This window comes from Balaenoptera borealis, assembly GCF_965194805.1.
Source record: "Balaenoptera borealis genome assembly, chromosome: 2".
In the NCBI taxonomy this organism is placed as follows: Eukaryota; Metazoa; Chordata; class Mammalia; order Artiodactyla; family Balaenopteridae; genus Balaenoptera; species Balaenoptera borealis.
This window is the reverse complement of record NC_138867.1, coordinates 183,179,254-183,200,518: the sequence shown is the minus strand read 5'-3', so window position 1 is coordinate 183,200,518 and position 21,265 is coordinate 183,179,254. Positions and strand designations below refer to the sequence as shown.

At 52.2% G+C, this 21,265-nt stretch overlaps 1 protein-coding gene across 2 annotated transcripts; it reads left to right on the top strand.

Moving 5' to 3' along the window:
- The first annotated feature begins 10,320 nt into the window (after nucleotides 1-10,320).
- Nucleotides 10,321-19,573, top strand: DOHH (deoxyhypusine hydroxylase). 2 transcript variants are annotated; one of them, XM_082380272.1, is made up of 5 exons: nucleotides 10,321-10,432; nucleotides 14,549-14,873; nucleotides 16,507-16,583; nucleotides 17,697-17,937; nucleotides 19,198-19,573. In XM_082380272.1, exons 2-5 carry the CDS (start codon nucleotides 14,600-14,602, stop codon nucleotides 19,515-19,517), a joined length of 912 nt encoding a protein of 303 aa, XP_082236398.1. In that variant the 5' UTR covers nucleotides 10,321-10,432; nucleotides 14,549-14,599; the 3' UTR covers nucleotides 19,518-19,573. The 2 variants fall into 2 exon arrangements, with proteins under 2 accessions (XP_082236398.1, XP_082236397.1); XM_082380271.1 differs by lacking the exon at nucleotides 10,321-10,432 and adding an exon at nucleotides 10,484-10,619.
- The last annotated feature ends 1,692 nt before the right edge of the window (nucleotides 19,574-21,265 follow it).

Here is a 21,265-nt window from a genome sequence, read left to right as displayed (position 1 = left end):
CAAGTTGGTTCCATTCATCTGGTGGAATGGGAATTGCCTTTAGGCCATACTGACTGGAGACAGTGGTACACATCCAACAGTTTCTGTATGAACCCGGTGAAGACTGATTGAGGAGATTGAGGGCTTCCTGAACTGGCAGTAAATATGGGTGTCGACTGTATGTATGCACAGGAATGGAAAAAGGGAGAAGAATCAGAACGGTTTTTAGGCGGCTATGTTTAAGTATTGATAAAGTTGGTCCGGGGTATAATCTTGAAAGTCTCCTTGGAGGGTTTTGTCCCATGCTAACGGATATATGTACTGTCGTTGTTGGGCTGGGGTTAGATTCAATAGATGGGGGTTTTGGAGGTTTATATCTTGTAATAAGGAGCAATAAAAGCAGAGTGCTGAGGCAGAAATCCGAGGCCAATCGGAGGGAGACGATGGAAAGGTCAGACTGAGGAGTTGACTCATAGTGCACATTTAAATTAGGAGCAGATGGTGTGGGTGGAATTAGAGTTATACCACCTTTGGGATATTTGAGTTAAGACAAAAATACCAAGAGGCAGTTCCACAGGAGTAGAATAGAATAACCCATGGGAGGGAAAAAGCCCAGAAAAAGAAAAGGAGGGTGACAAGATTAAAAAATCAGGCTATCGAGGCTTGAGGGCTGGGGAGGCATCACCTGTCTTTTGAAGAGAAAGCGGAGGCTGTCCAAAGGCTCGCAACTATAGGAGGCATCTGGTGAATCACTGGTGGATTGAGGATTCTTGTCCTCTGGAGGAGGGGCTGCCTTTAGTCACGACATGTGGATCCAAAGAGTAAAGCCTTGTATTTTGGCAGCTGTAGGGGTGGCCAGCGGGGCTTTGTATGGTCCTGTCCACACTGCTTCGAGTGCTCTCCATTCCTGTGGAAGGTTCTTAACATATACCCACTCGCTTGGATGTAAGTGGGGAGCGGTTTCTGAGAAATTGGGATCTGGCTTAGGACTATTTTGGTCCTGGTATTCCCAGATATTCTTAAGAGTCAATCCTAACGTTGGGAGATACTGTACTAAATAGTGGGTCTCTGGATCGCCCAGGAGGTCTGTGCTTAAGAATGATCCTCCACAGATTTCATAAGGCCTTATATGAGGCCTGGCCTTTGGAGTGATCTGGACTCTTAAGAGAGCAATACCAAGAAGGGTGACCCATGTCTGGTGTGTCTCTATTGCTAACTTAGATATTTCTTGAGGGCTTGATTGGCTCTTTCTACCTTGCCTGATGCCTGAGGGCGCCAAATGAAGATAATAACTGATTTGGAGGGCCTCGCTGATGCCTTGGGTCATACCTGAAATAAATGCAGGGCCATTATCCGATTGTAATGAGCGTGGCATTCCAAACCGAGGTACGATATGTTCCACGAGGGTAGTGGTAACCTCGGATGCTCTCAGTCTTAGTAGGGAAGGCCTCTACCCATCCCATGAAGGTATATACCATGACTAGGAAATACCTGAAGCCTTTACAAGGGGGCATGTGGGTGAAATACATCTGCCAATCTTCTCCTGGTTGGCTCCCCTGCCTTTGGATTGGATGGAACAGCGGCGGGGGTGTTTATAGCCCCTTCTCGGTTGGCCCGGTGACAGACTGGACAGGCCTGGGATATAGATTGGAGGATTGAGAGGATTCCTTTTCCTGTGAATATTGTCCCCACCCGTCTGAAGAGGGATTTGGCTCCTAAATGGGTAGCCTGCTGAAGGTGGTTTAGAATCTTCCATTGGGAGGCTTCTAGTAAAAGAAGTTTGGTGTCTGGGCTCTGTAGCTACCCTTCAGGGGTTAGAGTGAACCCACGGTTTTGTCCCTCTTTAAGTGCCGATGGTGAGTACTGTGGTGGTGAAGGGTCTAAACTTCGGATCAGGAGAACCTGTAGGACGTTTTGGGGGGCCCTTTGGCTTCCCTATCTGCTATATTATTTCCTTTGGTTATGTCCAGCAGGTCCTTCTGGTGTGCCCTGCAGTGGATGATAGCTAATTCCTTAGGGGATTTTATGGCCTCTAATAGGTCCAAGATGTCTGGTCCATGTTTGATTGGGGTGTTATGTGTGGTCAGTAGGCCCTTTCCTTCCAAATGGCCGCATGAGCATGGACTACACGGAAGGCGTATGCCAGGTCTGTGTAAATGTTAATTCGTAGTCCTTTTCCCAGTTGGAGCGCTCCAGCTAGTGCTATAAGCTCTGCTTTCTGGGCAGAGGTAGTTGCCCCATGGAGTGGGCCTGACTCTTACCACCTCTGTTAAACTGACTATTGCATATCCCGAAACCTTTCGACCTTCTCAAATGAAACGACTGCTGTCTGTACACCATTCTGCATCTGGGTTGGGTAAAGGGGTGTCCTGTAGAGCTGCCCTAGCACTGTAGGCATGATCAACAACTTCTAAACAGGAATGTAGTAGAGGGGTGTTGGGATTTGGGCTGGGCAAGAGAGTGGCATGGTTTAGAGTGGTACAAAGCTTGACTAATATTTCTGACCCCTCTAAGAATAAAGCTTGATTTTTTTCTTTTTTCTTTTTTTTTAAAATTTTTGGCTGCGTTGGGTCTTCGTTGCTGCACGAGGGCTTTCTCTAGTTGTGGTGAGCGGGGGCTACTCTTCGTTGTGGTGCGCGGGCTTCTCATTGCGGTGGCTTCTCTTGTTGTGGAGCGTGGGCTCTAGGCGCGCAGGCTTCAGTAATTGTGGAGCGTGGGCTCCACAGTTGTGGCTCGTGGGCTCCACAGTTGTGGCTCGTGGGCTCTAGAGTGCAGGCTCAGTAGTTGTGGCGCACGGGCTTAGTTGCTCTGCGGCATGCGGGATCTTCCCGGACCAGGGCTCGAACCCGTGTCCCCTGCAATGGCAGGCGGATTCTTAACCACTGCGCCACCAGGGAAGCCCCAGCTTGACATTTTTGGATTCTACTATCTGAAATTCAACGGAATGCCTTGGAATTAAGGACATCCATGACCTGGTGCGGAGTGTCAACAGTAAGCGGTTGTCCTGTTGTCGGTTTGGAGGCTTCTTCTGTTAGTAGTGCCGCAGCAGCTAATGCCCTTAGACAGGGAGACCATCCCTAAAGTGTCAACTCTAGGGTTTTAGACAGGTAGGCCACTGGGCATTAAGATGGTCCCAAGGATTGTGTCAACACTCCCAGAGCTACCCCCATTTTCTCATGAACAAAGAGAGAGAAGAGTTTTGTTAAGTCTGGTAAGCCTAGGGTCGGGGCGTGACTAGGGTCTTCTTTATTTGTTTAAAGGCTGCCTCCATTTCAGGGATCCATTTAAGAGTGAGATCTCCTGGTCCTCTGAGAGCGTCATGAAGAGGCTTAATTAACAGGCCATAAGTAGGGATACAAATTCGACAGAAGCCTGCCAACCTAAAAAGGTTCTAACCTGTTGTTTAGTAGCTGCCATGGCCAATTAGGGCGTGGGCCTGCCGTTCTGGGGGACGGAGTGGGGAGTCCCCCGGTTTGGGGCGGGGAGCGGTCAGAGCTCAACCTGCTAATTACAAAAGGATAGGGACGCTGACCGCGCGGGGAGGTGGCGGGCCGCAGGTGTCTCGGCTTGCGGAGGTCACGCAGGGCCTGCTCTAGGCGGAGGCTCGGACGTGGGGGTTAGGACGGGAGATGGGATGCTGAGGTCACCTGGGCCTAGCTCGGCTTGCGGGGCGGCGCGCCGGCGTCCGGCCGGCTCCCGAGGGGTGGGGGGGGGGCCTGAGCTTGGGGGCGGCGGGCCGGGCCGCCAGCTCGGTTTCGGGGGCCGGGCAGGCCCACGCCGCTGCCAAGCCCGCCCGACTCGGGGGTCGCGCTCGGGTCCAGGGGGCGGGTCCCCAGACCTCGGCCGCCTCACCTGGCTCGTTCCCGTCGCCCGCTGGCTCCGCCGGCCCCGCCTCTCCCGGCGCCACGCCGCGCCCGCCTCCGCTGAGCGCAGCTACGCCGCGTCCGGCCGCGGTCGCCGCTGACGGTATCCCGGGCTCCCCGCTCCTTAATATGGCGTCGGTCGCGACTCCGCGCCGTCCGGCGCCCGCCGGCGGGCGCGCTCCCGCGGCCGGCCACGCCCCCGCGCCGGCGCGCTGCGTGCGCCAACCCCGTCCCCCCTGAGCGCGGCTGCGCTTGCGCGCCTCAGGCGTCGCTGGAGGACGTGACGTAGCCCGAGATTCGAATCAATACAGGAAGCGTGGCACCACGGGTGGCCCAGGGTAACCGCGCGGGAACAGGATCCGAGGCCCGCGGAGGCGGCTACGTGGGAATCTGGGGGGAGTGGCTCCTCTCAGTTTAGGGTGTCGTTCTTAGTAGGGGACGGTCGCAGAAACAGGTACTCCTGGGCAGATGCACACCGCAAGGATGTAGTCACACCGCGTGATAAGCGCAGGTGAGACCCACAACAGGTGCAGGTGAGGGTCGTGCAAACCCCACTGCCTACTGAAACACATTCACTCATTCATTCAACAACACTTATTGCGTTCCTATGAGTGCTCCTCCAGGCCCTCCAAGCAGGGAACAAAACAGATAAAAATCTCTGCTCAAAAAATGGGCAAAGGATCCAAACGGACATTTCTCCCAAGAAAATAATGGCCAATTCATGAGAAAATGGTCACCACCTTTAGTCCATGGAGAAATGCAAATCAAAACCACAGAGCTACCACTTTAGCCTTCTGGATGGCTGTGATTTTAAAAATAATAATAAAAATAAACACCCCATCACCCCAACCCAGGAAAATAAGTGTTGACAAAGATGTGGTACCCTCCTACATTGCTGTGGGATTGTAAAATAGGGAAGCGACTATGGGAACACTGTCTGTTACCCATAAAGTTATATGTAGAATTACCGGATGGCCCAGCTATTCCACTCCTACAATTGGAGATCTGTGTGAAAATTAGTAAACAGAAACCTCATTTAAAATGGAGTAGGGAGTTCCCTGGAGGTCCAGTGGTTAGGACTCGGAGCTTTCACTGCTGTGGCCTGGGTTTGATCCTTGGTCGGGGAACTAAGATCCTGCAAGACGCGCCTCGCGGCCAAAAAAAAAAAAAAAAAAGGAGTCAGGAAGCCAGAATGGGGCATTCTTAATTTCTACTGTAACTGAGCAGGACGCTATGGAACCTTCCCGGAACAGACACACCACCCCCACCTCCATGTCCTCCGCCTGCCTCCTTTTTTGTTGTTGTTTTTAAATATTTATTTATTTGGCTGCGTTGGATCTTAGTTGCGGCATGCGGTGCGTGGGCTTCTCCAGTTGCAGCGCGCAGGCTTCTCTCTAGTTGTGGTGCGTGGGCTCTCTAGTTGTGGCATGAAGGCTTAGTTGCCCCGTGGTATGCGGGATCTTAGTTCCCCGACCAAGGATCGAACCCACGTCCCCTGCATTGGAAGGTGGATTCTTAACCACTGGACCACCAAGGAAGTCTCTGCCTGCCTCTTGTCTGTAGAAGGACTTTAGCCTTCTAGGCCTTCCCCAAGTTCAAAAGAGTAAATTTTATCAGAAGTGAGAAAATGCAGAAAGGAAGGAAAACAGTCAAGCAAGACAAAATAATAATATTTTAGCCATTAAACAAAGTCAAGGACTTTTAGTTCGTCCTCAAGGGCTATAGATGATATTCTGAGCCATGTCCTTTGAGCTGTTTTGCAGATACTGAAACCCCCACCAGGTGGAAGAAGTTAACTGCATGATGCCCACAAGCACATAGACCCCAGACCGGTTGGAATCAGAAGGCTGATGATGTTGACTCCCAGTTACCTCACCATCAACCAATCAGAAGAATGTCCATGAGCTGATCACACACCCCACAAACCCTCTCCCTTACCCTGTCTTTAAAAACCTTTCCCTCCTACACAGTTGGTGGGAATGTAAGTTGGTACAGCTCCTATGGAAAGCAGTATGGAGGTTCCTCAGAAAACTAAAAATAGAATTACCATGTTATCCAGCAATCCCACTCCTGGGAATATACCTGGACAAAACTATAATTCAAAAAGATACATGCACTCCTATGTTCATAGCAACACTGTTCACAATAGCCAAAACGTGGAAACAACTTAAACTACAGTCTGAACCCCCAGTTTTCTCCAATGGACTTTTTGTTTATAACAACCCATCAACAGCTGAATGGATAAAGAAGATGTGGTGCAGACATACAGTGGAATACTACTCAGCCGTAAAAAAAGAATGAAATAATGCCATTTCCAGCAACATGGTTGCAACTAGAGATTCTCATACCAAGTGAAGTAAGTCAGAAAGAGAAAGACAAATACCATATGATATCACTTATATGTGGAATCTAAAATATGGCACAAATGAACCTATCTACAAAACAGAAACTGACTCATAGACATAGAAAACAGATTTGTGGTTGCCAAGGTGGGGGGGGAAGGAGAGTGACGGACTGGGAGTTTGGGGCTGGTAAATACAAACTATTACATTTATAATGGATAAACATCAAGGTCCTAATGTATAGCACAGGGAACTATATTCAATATCCTGTGATAAACCATAATGGAAACGAATATAAAAAATGTATATATGTGTATAACTGAGCCACTTTGCTATACAGCAGAGATTGGCACAAGATTGTAAATCAACTATACTTCAATTAAAAAGCAAAACAAAACAAACAAACAAAAACCAAAACAAAACAAAAACACCTTTCCCTGAAAGGCTTTGGGGAGTTTGGGTCTCTTAAGTACTAGCTACCTGGACTCCTTGCTTGACCCTGCAATAAACGCTGCACTTTCTATACCACAACCTAGTGTCAATAGATTGGCTTTAGATCTATTGTCAATAGATCTGCAGGTTCAAGATTCCAAGTTCTCGGACATACACAGGCCCGGCTTTTGGGTGTGGCCTCCCATATCTGCTTCCTGCACCCCTGGGTCTATCTCCACTCACTCCCAGAGCATCCTTGGGCCCGATCACACCTGGCACGCTGCCCCGAAGCCTTCCAGAGTCAACACAGCACCCAGGGTAGTCCTGTGTGGACATTAGTGTGAGCCACCAAACGTGGTCCAGATGGCGGCCCTGTGAGCCAGGCAGGTCCACTGTAAAGCCAGTTCTCTGCGTCAGTTTTCCAACACACAGAAAGACAATAGAAAAGTAACACACTACTATGTATAAGCTAGATAGCCATCAAGGACCTACTGTAGAGCACAGGGAACTCTACTCAATATACTTCAAAAAAAATATTTATTTATTTTATTATTTATTTATTTAGGCTGTGCCGGGTCTTAGTTATGGCACGTGGGATCTTTAGTTGCGGCATGCGGGATCTATTCCCCGACCAGGGGTCGAACCCGGGCCCCCTGCATTGGGAGTGTGGAGTCTTAACCACTGGACCACCAGGTAAGTCCCTCTACTCAATATTCTGTGATAACCTATATGAGAAAAGAACCTAAAAAAGAATGGAAATAGGTATATGTATAACTGAACCTCTATGCTGAACACCTGAAACTAACATTGTAAACCAACTATACCCCAATAAAATTTTAAAAAAGAAAAGAAAAGTAACAATAATCGGGATGTCGGCTCCATGAGGCCAGAGACGGTCTGTTCGTTTTCTGCCCTCTGTCCCAGGACAGCGCCTGCCACACAGCAGATAATAAATATTTGCAAAATGAATAACTGAATGTTTAAACCAGCAGTTGGCCTATCAAAGTGACTTATTTGCTGTGCGTGGCATGTTGATGTTTTTCATTAATCGCCCTCATGTTTTAAAGGAGAGATCGCATGTAAAATCAATTGCTGCCTGGCTTCCCTTAAAAATGGAACATCTAGGGAACTTCCCTGGTGGTCCAGTGGTTGGGACTCCATGCTCGCAATGCAGGGAGCTCGGGTTCAATCCCTGGTCAGGGAACTAGGATCCCACATGCCACGCGGTGCGACCAAAAAATAAATAAAGATTTAAAATTAAAAAAAAAAAAAGGAACATCCGGCCAAAAAGGGCAATGACTGGCTGGAGAGGGGTGGCAGCCACCCATAGAAGGAGCCTGGGTGCCCCAGGCCCCGGTTATGTTTGATTCACCCCCTTATGCTTCCTGCCTGACCCAGAAAGCAGGAGATGGCCGAGAACAGGACCCTGAGTAGCCAGGCGAATTCTGTCCCCTGATCAAAGTGACCACCTTGTGAAGGCTGCCAGCTCGCCCTGAAGGGGCTGCTGTCACATCCCTAACAAATGTCCAAATAAAATAGTACAGTAAAAAAAAATTCAAGCAGCACAGGGAGGTATAAGATTTAAAGTAAGTACTCTGGGTAAATTGTTGGCCATTTTTCAAAAATTTTACCCATATGTAATTTACATATCTAAATCCATTTATGTAAATGAGATCACATTATTGATGCTGTGCCTTGCTCTCTTCACTTTTTGGAAGTACATCTTGGACCAGTTTTCATTCAACGTGGGTAGATCTTCCCATCCTTTTGTAGGTCTCAAACCCATGTCCCCTGCATTGGCAGGCAGATTCTTAACCACTGAGCCACCAGGGAAGCCCTTTTTTGCCATTTTAAATAATGTTACAATGAATACTTCTTTTTTCACTTTTCTTTACACTAGTGTCAGCGAAATTCCTCAAAATGGATTTGCAGACTCAAAGGTTCCACATTTAAAAGTTAAGACACTTGTCAAATGTTTAACTTTGAAATGTTTAAATACTGAGAATAGAAGTAGCTCTCCTTTTCACTGCCACCTATTTTTCCAACAGTTTATTGAGGAAACTTTCAGATGTACAGAAAAGTTGAAAGAATTTTACAGTGCACTGTCATATGCCCACCGTCCACTTTCTCCAATGAACATTTTACTATATTTGCCCTATTATGTATTTATCCATCCTTTTATCCATCCATCAATATATCTCACTTTTTATGCATCTCCAAATAAGTCACACCCTTCACATCCATTAGGATGGCTACTATCAAAACAGAAAATAACAAGTGCTGGTGACAATGTGGAGGAATTGGAATCCTTGAATGTTGCTGCTGAGAATGTAAAGTGGTGCAGCTGCTGTGGACAAAGTTCAGCAGTTCCTCAAAAAGTGAAACATAGAACTACCATATGATCCAGAAATTCCACTCCTGGGTATATGCCCAAAAGATTTGAAAATAGGGAATCAAAGATGTACTTGTACACCAATGTTCAGAGCAGCATTATTTAAAATAGCCAAAAGGTGGAGACAATCCAAATGTCCATTGATGGATGAACAGATAAACAAAATGTGGTCCATTCATGCAATAGGAAGGAAATTAAAAAGGAAGGAAATTGTGATTCACGCTACAGCGTGGATGAACCCTGAGGGTAACTATGCTCAGTGAAATAAGCCAGACACAAAAGGACAAATATTGTTCGATCCCACTTTCTAAGCTTCCTAGAGTAGTCAAAATCAGAGACAGAAAATATAATAGAGGTTACCAGGGCCTGAGGCCACTGTGAATAATGCTTTGATGAACATGGATGTACAGTTATCTGAGTCCCTGCTTTCATTTCTCTTGGGTGTAACTAGGAGTGGAATTGCTGGATCATATGGTAGTTCTATGTTTAACTTTTGGAGGCACCGCTATATTCTTTTGACACAATCGCTTACAAGCTCTCTTTCCTCTGGCTGGTGGCAGCCAGTGGTGGCTTGGACCTTCATGGGGGCGGTAGATGAGCAAAGTGCCTGAATTACGACTCTATTTCAGAGGTAGAGTTAACAGGACCCTGGATGTCTAGGATGGGGAGGCTAATGGTTCATGGTTGCTCCATCCTTCCTACGTGTCAAAAACCTTGTACTTAGCCTTAACAGAACTCTTTCTTCCAAATGCCATATCCAATACAGCCACAAATCCTGTTTGCTCCACCTTCAGAATTAATCCAGAATCTGAATACTTCTCTCTCCCTTCACCGTCCCTCCTGTGTTCTACTCACCAGCCTGAATGATCCTGTTAACAGTCAGAGCATGCCATTTCCCTGATTACGACACTCCAATGGTTTCTCATTTTGTCAGAGTAAAGCCAAGTCCTTCCTAAAACTGCCCACCCCATACACGCACCAACGTGCCTATTTTTTCCTCCTTAGCCTGTCACCACCTAATATGTATTTTTACTTATCCTATTACTGTTTGTCTCCTTCAGACAACCAGACTGTGAGGTTGATAAGGGTAAGGGCTGCAGGCCGTCTTGTCCTCAGCGCCCATAAACTATTTGTTAAATGAATGAATAAACGAACGACTGGGTCAAGTCCTATTTCTCATCCCTCCCAATCTCGCGTCTAGCCACGCGACTCCATTGGCCGCGCCCCTGAAACTTGACCACGCCCCAGGGACGCTACGCATGCTCTATCGCTAGCCGGCCCCACCTCCGGGCTGAATCGGCACAAACCATTTCCACTCGTCGTACTGGCTGGGGAGGCCGGAGAAAATCTCTTGCAGGGAAAGGATGGAAGTTGCCCTTCCCTTTCCCTGAGAAATGCCCTTAGACTCCGCCTGATATGTGAGGGTGAGCTATGGCACCAGTGCTAACTCGCGCTTCCGGGCCTCCTCACGCTGCGGAGCCTTTGACTAGATTTCCCCCTCGGTGCTGCGTTGGTACCGTCCGGCCCTGTCACGTGGGCGTCAAGATGGCGGCCCCCAAAGCGCTTTAGGAGCGTCGCGGGTGGTGGCAGCGGCGGGAGCAGGCCGGTCCGGTAGGTCCTCTGATCCGGGAGCTCGCTGGGGCGTTCCGGCAGCGGGGGGAACGTGGAGGACGCCTCGTTGTGGGTCCCGGCTCTGGGATTGTTTGGCTGGGGGTGTCGAAGGGCTTTCTTCTGACAGGTCCCGGCGAGCTCTTCCCCACGAATTCTGGAGACTGCCTCCGGGGATCTCTTCACTAAAGAGTCAGCACGTGGGGCGGGGGTCCCATGTTGGGCAACCCCTTTATTGGGGTTCTGGGAGAACCAACCTGTGAGGGATCCAGTACTGGGGGATCCACATAAACAGAGCTAGAGACACCCAGGTCCTGGGAGTCTCTTCCAAGGAGCTTTGGGGAGTTGGTCGTCGCTGGGGGATCCTGCGAGCAGCCCCGAGGTATGCCGTGTCGGGGCGACCCCTCTCTGAGGGGCGCGTCTAGTTATCAGAGATCTTTTTGTTGGGAATTCTTGGTTTAGAGAATCCTCAAGGGGGAGGATTTCCAGCATCCAAAACGTCTCTTACTCCATCCCTTGCTAATTCTATGTGTCTGTCTCTAAGACACACCTTCGCAGGGGTGAGCGGATTCCCAGATTCTGCCTTGGTTGGGGGCTGATCCCCTCAACCCCATGTCCATACCCCTGTCCCCCTTCCCACTGAAAAATGGGCCTAAAATATGAGTAACAGGCTTCCAGGTGTACCCCCTTACTTGGCTTCCTGCGTATAGAGGTGGGTGTTGGGCTCCCTGTGGAGATTTTTCTTAAAATAAATTTATTTATTTATTTTTGGCTGCGTTGGGTCTTCGTTGCGGCGAGCGGGGGCTACTCTTCGTTGCGGTGCACAGGCTTCTCTTGTTGAGGAGAACAGGCTCTAGGCGTGTGGGCTTCAGTAGTTGTGGCACGCGGGCTCAGTAGTTGTGGCTCGCGGGCTCTAAAGAGCAGGCTCAGTAGTTGTGGCGCACAGACTTAGTTGCTCCGCGGCATGTGGGATCTTCCCGGACCAGGGCTCGAACCCGTGTCCCCTGCATTGGCAGGTGGATTCTTAACCACTGCGCCACCAGGGAAGGCCCTCCCTGTGGAAATATTTAATACCAGCTCTGGTTTATCAAGTGCCTACTAAGTACCAGCAGTGGGTACTAAGTGCTCTATGAGCATCATTCCATTCACAGCAACTCTGTGATGTCCATGTGCCCCTTACGCCCATTTTACAGATGATACAGATTTATACTGTGTATAAACCACTCAGTACCGTGCCTGGCAGGCAGTGGATGCTCAATTCATTCAACAACACTTATTGAGTGCCTGCTGCCATAGCGACAGACACTGCGCTGGCCTTGGGGATACAACAGCGAACAAAATAGTGTGTGTCTCTCCTTTGTGTCTTGAGGGAGGCCCTGCACAGACCGGGATTCAGGAGTCCTGGGCGCTGTCTGCACTTGACTTGCTGTGTGACCCCAGACAGGTCACAGCTCATCCGTGTAGAAGAAAGAGTTGGGTCTCGATGGTCCATAATGCCTTGCCAGCTTGCTCACCCCTGGCTTCTGTGGTTTCTGATGACCACTCTTTTGCATGTCACGTCCTTTGATGGTCACCTGTGTGCAGGCAGCTGCACTTCCCCCATTATACCTGCTCAGCCCTACTGACGCCTCTGGGAGCTACAGCCTGCTTGTCAGGTTCACGAAGCATGTCATTGGTCTGGAGGATGGAGCCCAGCCTTAGCTGTGTCTTTTAATCTTAATCCATCTATTCAACATGGCGTTTGTGGTTTAGAGCTTGACTCAGGAGCCCAGCTGCCTGGATTTATAACTCTTCAGCAGTTCCTAAGCAAGTGATTCACCTCTTTGTGCTTGTGTGTCCTCTCCAGTAAAACGGTGACAATCATGGTGCTTGTCTCAAAGGGTTATGGCGAGGATGGAATGAGTTCAGGAATGTAAAGGGCTTAGAAGAGATGTGTGGCACATAGCACATCCTATGTAAATGTCAGTTGCCGTTATTATTATGGTCATTGTTCTTACTGAGGAGTTGTGGGCTGGGAGTACAGCAGTGACTAAGAGAGACTCAGTCCCTGCCTTCAGAGTTCTCATACGAGGGTTAAGACCAACCATAAGCAGCTAAACCGAAATATCAAATATGATATCTCGTGGTGGTAATTGCTTCGAAGAAAGATAAAGCAGAACAAGACCGGGATCAGGGAAGGCTTCCCCGAGGAAGTGGCATTTGCGACCCAAGGAAATGAGAGAGTGAGCATGGGGGCATTTGGGGAAGAGTGTTCCTGAGGGCAGGAATAGCCCGTGCAGAGACCCTGTGGCAGAACCGTGCCTGGTGTGTTGGAGGAACAGTGGGGAAGCCTGGTTGGTGGAGCAGAGTGAGTGAGGGGGAGAGAGGGAGGAGGGGAGGGTGGGGAGGTGATGGGGGCAGGTCGTGCAGGGCCATTGGGACAGTTAAGGAGTTTGGAGTCTTGAGGCCCATAGGAGGATTTTGTGAGGGAGTCACAGGGTCCAGTTTATATACTGAAAGGATTCTTGTATCAGTTACCTGTGCTTTGTAACAAATTACCCCATACTTAGTAGCTTTAAAGAATAGTAAACACTACTTCCCACAGCTTCTGTGGGCCAGGGATCTGGACCAGGTTTAGCCAGGTGGTTGTGGCTCTCATCTCTTGTGATGTTGCAGTGCAGACGCTGGCTGGGGCTGCGTCATCTGAAGGCTGGAGAAGCTGCTCTCAACCCGCTGCTCTCACCTGGCTGTTGGTGGGAGGCCTCGTTCCCCACCACGTGGGCCCCTACATACGGCTGGTTGAGCCTCCTCACAGTATGGCTGCTGGCTTCCGCTAGAGCCAGCAAGGAGGAAGCCACAGTGTCTCTTATGACCCTCAGAAGTCACACTGCCATTTCTCCCATATCCTGTTATTCACCCAGGTCAGCCCTATTTGGTGTGGGAGGAGGCCACACAGGGCACGGATACCAGGAGGTGGGGGTCATTGAGGGTCATCTTGGGGACCAGCTACCACATTCCCTCTGGCTGCTGTGTAGAGAGCAGACCAGCAGAGGTCATTGCCAGTGGACAGTAAGTGTCCTACATACAAACCTTCAAGTTGCGAACTTTCAAAGATGTGGACGTGCGTTCACATGTCCAGTAAGTTAGTTCATGTGTCTGGTGTACCTTGTCACGTGTGTGCATCCTCTACAAGTGGTTGTGCTTTTGTGTACTTTACTGTACAGTACTGTGTAGAGTACAGTAGTACAGTGTCTTTATTTCAAGCCCAGGATGTTTGGAAGCAAGCGTAAAAGCAGTGGTGATGTAGCTGGTACTGCTAAGAACCGCCAAGCAATAACAATGGAAGCAAAAGTGAAAATAACTGAGAGACTGGGGCCAGGCGAAAAGATGGTAGACGTCACTCGTTCTTGTAACATGAATCGTTCAGCCATCAGAACAATTCTAAAGAACAAGGACAAGATCATGGAACGTGTGAAATCTGCTGTACCAATGATGTCGACGATAATACCAAAGAAGCGTGGAAAAGTGATGGAGGAGATAGAGAAACTTCTCAATTTCCTTTATTTTTTTGTGGGTTTTTTTTTTTAATGTATTATCTGTGTGAAAAGTATTATAAACCTATTACAGTACTCTATAGCCGATTGTGTTAGTTGGTACCTAGGCTAACTTTGTGGGACTTATGAACAAATTGGACTTACAGAAGCACTCTCGGAACGGGAACTCGTTTGTATGTAGGGGACTTACTGTATAGGCCAGAGGCTCAGAGAGGGAAAGTACCTTAGGGAAGGCCACACAGCAAGTAGGCAGGGCCGGAGCCGGGCTTTGAACACAGATGCCCAGGCTGGTCAGCAGTTAGGAAACCATCCCCACCCCCGAGGTCCTAACTCTGAAACGAACAAGTCAGCGAGCGGCGAAGGGCGCCTCTCACCTGGCCTCTTGGTTTTCTGCCACAGGTTCTTGAGCCCACGAGTCGCCTGGTTTAGCCCAAGCCCAGCGGCGGCGCCATGGTGACGGAGCAGGAGGTGGAAGGCGTGGGGCAGACGCTGGTGGACCCCCAGAAGCCCCTGCAGGCCCGCTTCCGGGCCTTGTTCACACTGCGCGGGCTCGGGGGTCCAGCAGCCATCTCCTGGATCAGCCGGGCCTTCAGCGACGACTCGGCCCTGCTCAAGCACGAGCTGGCCTACTGCCTGGGCCAGATGCAGGACTCGCGGGCCATCCCCGTGCTGGTGGCCGTGCTGCGTGACACCCGCCAGGAGCCCATGGTGCGCCACGAGGCAGGTGAGCGGCGGGTGAGGGTGCCGGCTATACCAGGCTGGCTCTGGAAGGGGTGGGCGATAAATATCTTCCCACGGTCTCTGTCCCGGGTCTCAACTCTGCCACTGCAGCATAAGCGCCACCCTGAACCCCAGTCGACAGATGGGCGTGTGGCCGCCAGCCAGTCCAACTGTATGGACCCTGAGATTTGGATCTCACATCACTTTTACGTGTCATAAAATGTGATCCTTTTGATTTTGACTTTTTTTTTTTTTTTTTAAATGGCTCACGGGCTTAGTTGCTCCGTGGCATGTGGGATCTTCCCAGACCAGGGATCGAACCCGTGTCCCCTGCATTGGCAGGCGGATTCTTAACCACTGCACCACCAGGGAAGTCCCCTTTAGATTTTTAAAAAACCATTTAAAAACGGAAAAACCATTCTTCGCTCATACAAAGACATATGGTGTCTTTGGATGGTGGCCATGGATGGTCAACCCCTGAGGTCACTCATTCAGTTCATTCACCGGACATGTTTATGGACTGCCTGCTGTGGGCCAGGCCCTGTTCTCACAAGGGACTCAGACGGCAAACAAGATGGAATAGGAACATCCCTGGTGGGTCTGTGCAGCCGAGGCTGCGTTTGTATTGATATATCCAGCGAGCTCATAGCCAGCAGGGCGCATTGTTTCCATTTGATTGTTTTTGGGCCTTTTTAATACTCCCCACGATAATCTCCAGCTATGCCAGGCTGCCCTGGAGACCTCTCAAGATCGCAATCACTGATCCTGTTGGAGCTCTCCTTACAAAGAATGTTTGACCCCAAACCTCTCTTGTCCCATAAGCGCTGTTCGTTTGAGTGTGTGATTTTGTAGAACACCCAATCGTGTTATGGTGGAAACACTTATGTAAGTGCTAAGGAGGAAAATAAAGCAAGTGGCGGGATGGGGGTGCTGGAGGTGTTGCCTTTTTTTTTTTTTGGCCTCACCACGGGGCATGTGGGATCCTAGTTCCCCGACCAGGGATCGAACCCGCACCCCCTGCATTTGACATGCAGAGTCTTAACCAGTGGACCACAAGGGAAGTCTGGTGTTGCCATTTTTAATTGGTGGTTACCAATTAAAAGACCCGAGTGAAGTAAGGGAGTTATCTAGGTAGATGTCTGGGGAAAGGTGCTCCAGGTAGCGGGCACAGCCTTTGCAAAGGCCCTGAAGCAGGATGGTGCTGGTCTGCTGACCCTCCTTGCCCACGCTGCAACTTAAAAACCTCCTCCAGGTTATCAGGGCTCCCCTTGATGGGCTCGACTCAGCCAGCTGTTCTTGGCTCCTTGCCACCCGTGTCCCCAAGTTGTAATGACACGTTTGTCTGTGTCTCCCCTCTAGGCCATGAGCTCTGGGGGTGCGGGCCGGGGCGGGGTCCGAGTCTGGTTCCAGCAAAGCCTGATTTCTGGGGAAGGGACTCTTAATTGGCACAGCTTCAGGGCTGGACTGGCTCCAGCTCCAAACCTCAGTGGCTGGAGCGGCCTGCAGGATACAGGCAGAGCGATGGGGAGGGGGATCACGGAGGAGGCGTTGGTGCTGGTTAGCGCCTCTCCACCCGCCGAGGCATTCAGGGCGTTTTCCAGCCAACCAACATGAGCTCTCTGCCCCGTTCTTCTCAGGGGAGGCCCTGGGGGCCATTGGGAACCCAGAGGTGCTGGAGATCCTGAAGCAGTACTCCACCGACCCTGTCATTGAGGTAATGCAGCCCCTCCCCCACACCCCCTCAGACCCTGTGCCTGGTTGCCAGGGTAACCACCTGGCCCAGGGATGCCAAGAGAGGACCACTGCCCCACTGGGCAAAGCTGAACTCTTGATTCACATGTAACACCTGCCCTGGTCGGCCGGCCCCGTCCCCCTCTCCCCTCTCCCCTCTCCCGGACTCCCACCGGCAGTCCCTGCACCTGTGGGAGATCCCCCAACCCACCCACTTCTCCACCTCTGCCGCCCGGGGCCACCCAGCCTCGTCCAGGGTCTCCCTGCTGCCTTCCTCCTTCCTTCTTTTTTCTTTAAATAACAGTTTTATTGAGATATGTCACATACCATAATATCCACCCTTTGAAAATGTACACTTGGGTGGTTTTTAGTACATCCACAGAGTTGTACAGCCGTTGCCACTATCTAATTCCAGAACATTCCATCCCCCCCAAAAGGAAACCCCACCCCCATCAGCAGTCACTCCCCACCCCCTCCCCGGCCCCTGACAACCATGAACCCACTCTCTGTGTCTATGGATCTGCCTGTTCTGGACGTTTCCCATCAGTGGAATCACACACTGTGTGTCCTTCTGTGTCTGGCTTCTCTCACTGAGCATCGTGTTCTCAGGGTCCATCCACGTGGTAGCGAGTGTCAGTGCTTCTCTCCTTTTCCTGGCTGAGTGATGTTCCCGTGTGTGGAGGGACCACATTTGTTTATCCATCATCTGTTAACCTACTCTGTGCCTAAAGACTCACGGTTTGTCATCACCTTTAGGACAAAATCCCAAGCCCGCAGGCCCCAAGTAGTCTGGCCCAGCCACCTCAGGTCATCTCTGTTGTTGGCTCTTCCCTGACAGGTCCGGCACGTCCTGCCTCGGGGCCTTTGCACTGGCTGATTCCACCTGACGCCTCTCTCACTGGTTCTGATGTCACCTTCGAGCTAGCCCCTCCTGGCCCTCTGCCCCTGGTCACTTTCTAATCACAGCAGCCCCTGCTGGTTTGTCTCCAGTCTGGAAGGATCAGTTGCTCCTGTGTCTGCTGGCTCCACCCCTGCTAAACCGGGAGCCCTGGGGGCTGGGGGAGGGCCCGGCACATCCACCCCGCTGTCCCCGCAGGTGGCAGAGACGTGCCAGCTGGCCGTCCGGCGGCTGGAGTGGCTGCAGCAGCACAGCGGGGAGCCGGTGGCTCAGGGGCCCTACCGCTCCGTGGATCCGGCCCCATCCGCCGAGGAACGCGACGTGGGGCAGCTGCGGGGGGCGCTGCTGGATGAGGCCCGGCCGCTCTTCGACCGATACCGAGCCATGTTCGCCCTGCGCGACGCTGGCGGGGAGGAGGCTGCCCTGGCGCTGGCCGAGGGTGAGGAGGGGCCCCGGGGAGCAGGGTCGGGTTCCTTTGGGGAGGCCCAGTGGCCACATCTGTCATACGGGGCAGCCCAGCGTCCCAGGGCACTTGCATCCTGGGGCAGGTACTCCTCTTATTACCCCCTCTTCTCTGTGGAGGAAGCCTAGGCCCAGAGAGGCAGAGATACTTGCCAAAGATCACACAGTGGTCCGAGCAGCAGAGTTGGGATTTGATCCCCAGAGGCCCTGTTTTTTTGTTTTTTGTTTTTGTTTTTTAAATTTTTTTGGCCACGCCGCGAGGCATGCGGGATCTTAGTTCCCCGACTAGGGATCAAACCTGCACCCCCTGCATTGGAAGCGCAGAGTCTTAACCACTGGCCCACCAGGGAATTCCCCAGAGGCCCTGTCATCATTTACTTGTGTCATTTTCATCCCAGCTCTGCAGGGAGCCCCGTGCAAGCCTGCGGGGCTGTGGTTCCCCCTCCTGAAAAGGAGGGGGGGCGACTCAGGGAATCCTGGGGTCCCCTGGCACCCCCCCCCCATGCCTGAGGTGGTCTGCTTCTGGTCCACAGAGCACTCAGAGCCCCCTCTGCCCTCCTGGAGCTTCCTGTCTGGCAGAGGAGATGCCCGGCCATCACCATGACCCGGGACCCAGGGGATGGTGGGTGGGAGCACAGAGCGGGTGGGTGGTGGGTTTGTCCTGGGTAATGCTCGGAGCAGGGGCTGCACAGTCTGGCGGGCCTGCTTCAAACCAGCTCTGCCTGAAAAGTGGCACCTGATCGCAGGCAGGTCGCTCCCAGGTCCGGCCGCGGGTCCCCATCAGGAGAAGTGTGGCCTGTCTGGCTGTGGTGGGGTGAAAGGCCCAGGACTCCCAGTGTCACTGATAAGACTCTATCGTGTGTGGAGTCGTGTGGGAAGCAACCCAGAAGCACAAATGCACAACATGCCTGCAAATAGCACTGGCTGGTGTGAGGACAACGCAGAGTACAGAAGCCCAGGCAGAGGCCGGGAGGGACCCTGGGCCTGGGAAGGAGGAGGCCACGCCTGGTCCGGCCGGAGGGAGGGCGGAGTTCCCAGTGCCTGGCTGGACCCTCGCTGCTTCTCCTGCCCCGTGTCTCCGGGTCCTCCCTCTGAGCAGCGCTGAGCGCCAGGGCGGGGTGTCCTCGAGACGGGAACCCTTTCCACCCCTCTTGGACACTTCTGTCCCCAGGCTGCCCCGCCCCAGGTCCCCTCCTGTCCCGATGGCGCCCCCAGCCCGCAACTCTCTCTCCCGCAGGCCTGCGCTGCGGCAGTGCCCTCTTCCGCCACGAGATCGGCTACGTCCTGGGCCAGCTGCAGCATGAGGCGGCCGTGCCCCAGTTGGTGGCAGCCCTGGCGCGACCCACTGAGAACCCCATGGTGCGGCACGAGTGCGCGGAGGCCCTGGGGGCCATCGCCCGGCCTGCCTGCCTGTCCGCCCTGCGGGCCCACGCGGCAGACCCCGAGCGTGTGGTGCGGGAGAGCTGCGAGGTGGCCCTGGACATGTACGAGTATGAGACGGGGTCGGCCTTCCAGTACGCGGACGGGCTGGAGCACCTGCGCCCACCCTCCTCCTAGGGCCGCGCCCGGCTGTCTCCCTCGAGGACTCTGCCCATAAACCGTGTTGGAATGAATTGCATCTCGCTTCCCTGTCTCCCAGCCGCTTTCGCTCTTGAACCCCCAAGTGGACTGCAGGCTCCCCGGGGCCAGGCTGAGGTCTCTTCTCTGCCCCTCTGAATGCAGGGCTGCAGTGTTGGTGTGGGAGGGGTATCTAGGGGGTCTGGGGACAGGGCTGTGCTCTGGGGGGTTGGGGTGCTGTGGCCCAGCTTCTCTAGGAATGAGGGGGTGCAGGGAAAGGTGCTGTGGGCAAACCCGTCCCCGTCGGGCTTGGGCAGGGTCTGGGGGCATCAGAGAGCTGTCCTTGGGGTGGTCAGGTGGTCCCTGGGTGGGGTGGCCTGGGCTGGAGTTCAGGGAGGGACAAGCAGGTCACAGGACATTCCCCAAATGGACTATTAAATTATTTTTGCCAAGCGATGACTCTCAGAGTGTGTTGGGGGGCCTCTGGGGTGAGGGTTAGCTGCTCTAAAGGAACATATCCTAAGTGTGGGGGGCCAGGGCGTTTGGAGAGCTCAGCTCTGGGATCTGCCCTGTCCCAGACACTGTGTGACTGACACAAGCCTGTGGCCCTGTTTCACATCAGTTCCCAGGGGTAAAATCTGCCCAGCCAGACCCCCTCCAAGGGGGTTGAGGGGGAACAGCCCTACATCCTGGCCCTCTCTAAGCCTCATCCTCACCCACTACTGGGGGCATAGGGGAAGGGGTTTAGTGGTATGACTAAGAGTCCGGGCTATGAGTTCCCATCCTACCTACCTCCCTTACTTCCTCCTCATGCAGTCTCAAGCAGCCCATTTACCGCTCTATAAAATGGGTGTTAACAAGAGAACCTAATTTTACGTGTGACGCATTTTCCACACCAAGCAGTTCTCCGTTTCTCCGTGGATGTCAGCTGGGCGTCCTGTAATTCAATTCAGTTCTGACACTGTCTACCCTGAATCAGTGCAGACCCTCCAGGTTCAGGGTTCAGTCCTGCAGGACTGCCCCCACTTCAGATGCAGGTCCCAAGTCCGGACCTCCCATACTTCTGACCGACCGGTTATGAATTGGGGTTCCCACCACCCCCTCTTCACATTTGATGATTTGCAAGAATGGCTCATAGAATCAGGAGAGCACTTTACTTAACCTGTTTATCATAAACGAGGCAAATGAACAGCCAGATGAAGAGGCACAAGGTCTGAAGGGTCGGAAACACAGGAGCCCCGTGGAGTTTGGGGTGGATGCTTTTAACCTGCTCGGAAGCTCTCCAAGCCCCTTCCTGTAGGGTTTTTAATGGAGGTTCCATCACGTGGGCATGATTTGGCAAATCACTGGCCATTGGCAATAAGCTCAGTCCCCAGCCCCTCTCCTCTCCCTGAGGGGTGGGGCTGAAAGTTCCATCCCACTAATCCCAGGGTCAGTTCCCCTGGCCACCAGCCCCCATCCCGAAGCTGCCACGCCCCCGCCCTCATTAGCATACACGCAGGTGTGGTGGAAAGGGGCTGAAAATTCCATCCCTCTAATTCCAGGGTCAGTTCCCCTGGCCACCAGCCCCCATCCCGAAGCTGCCACGCCCCTGCCCTCATTAGCATACACGCAGGCGTGGTGGAAAGGGGCTGATTATGAACCACAAAGGAGGCTCACCTCTCACCCATCTCTCAGGAAATTACACGGTCCTGGGAGCGCCAAGCCAGGAACCAGGACGAAGACCAAACAGAGCTCTTGTTATCTCA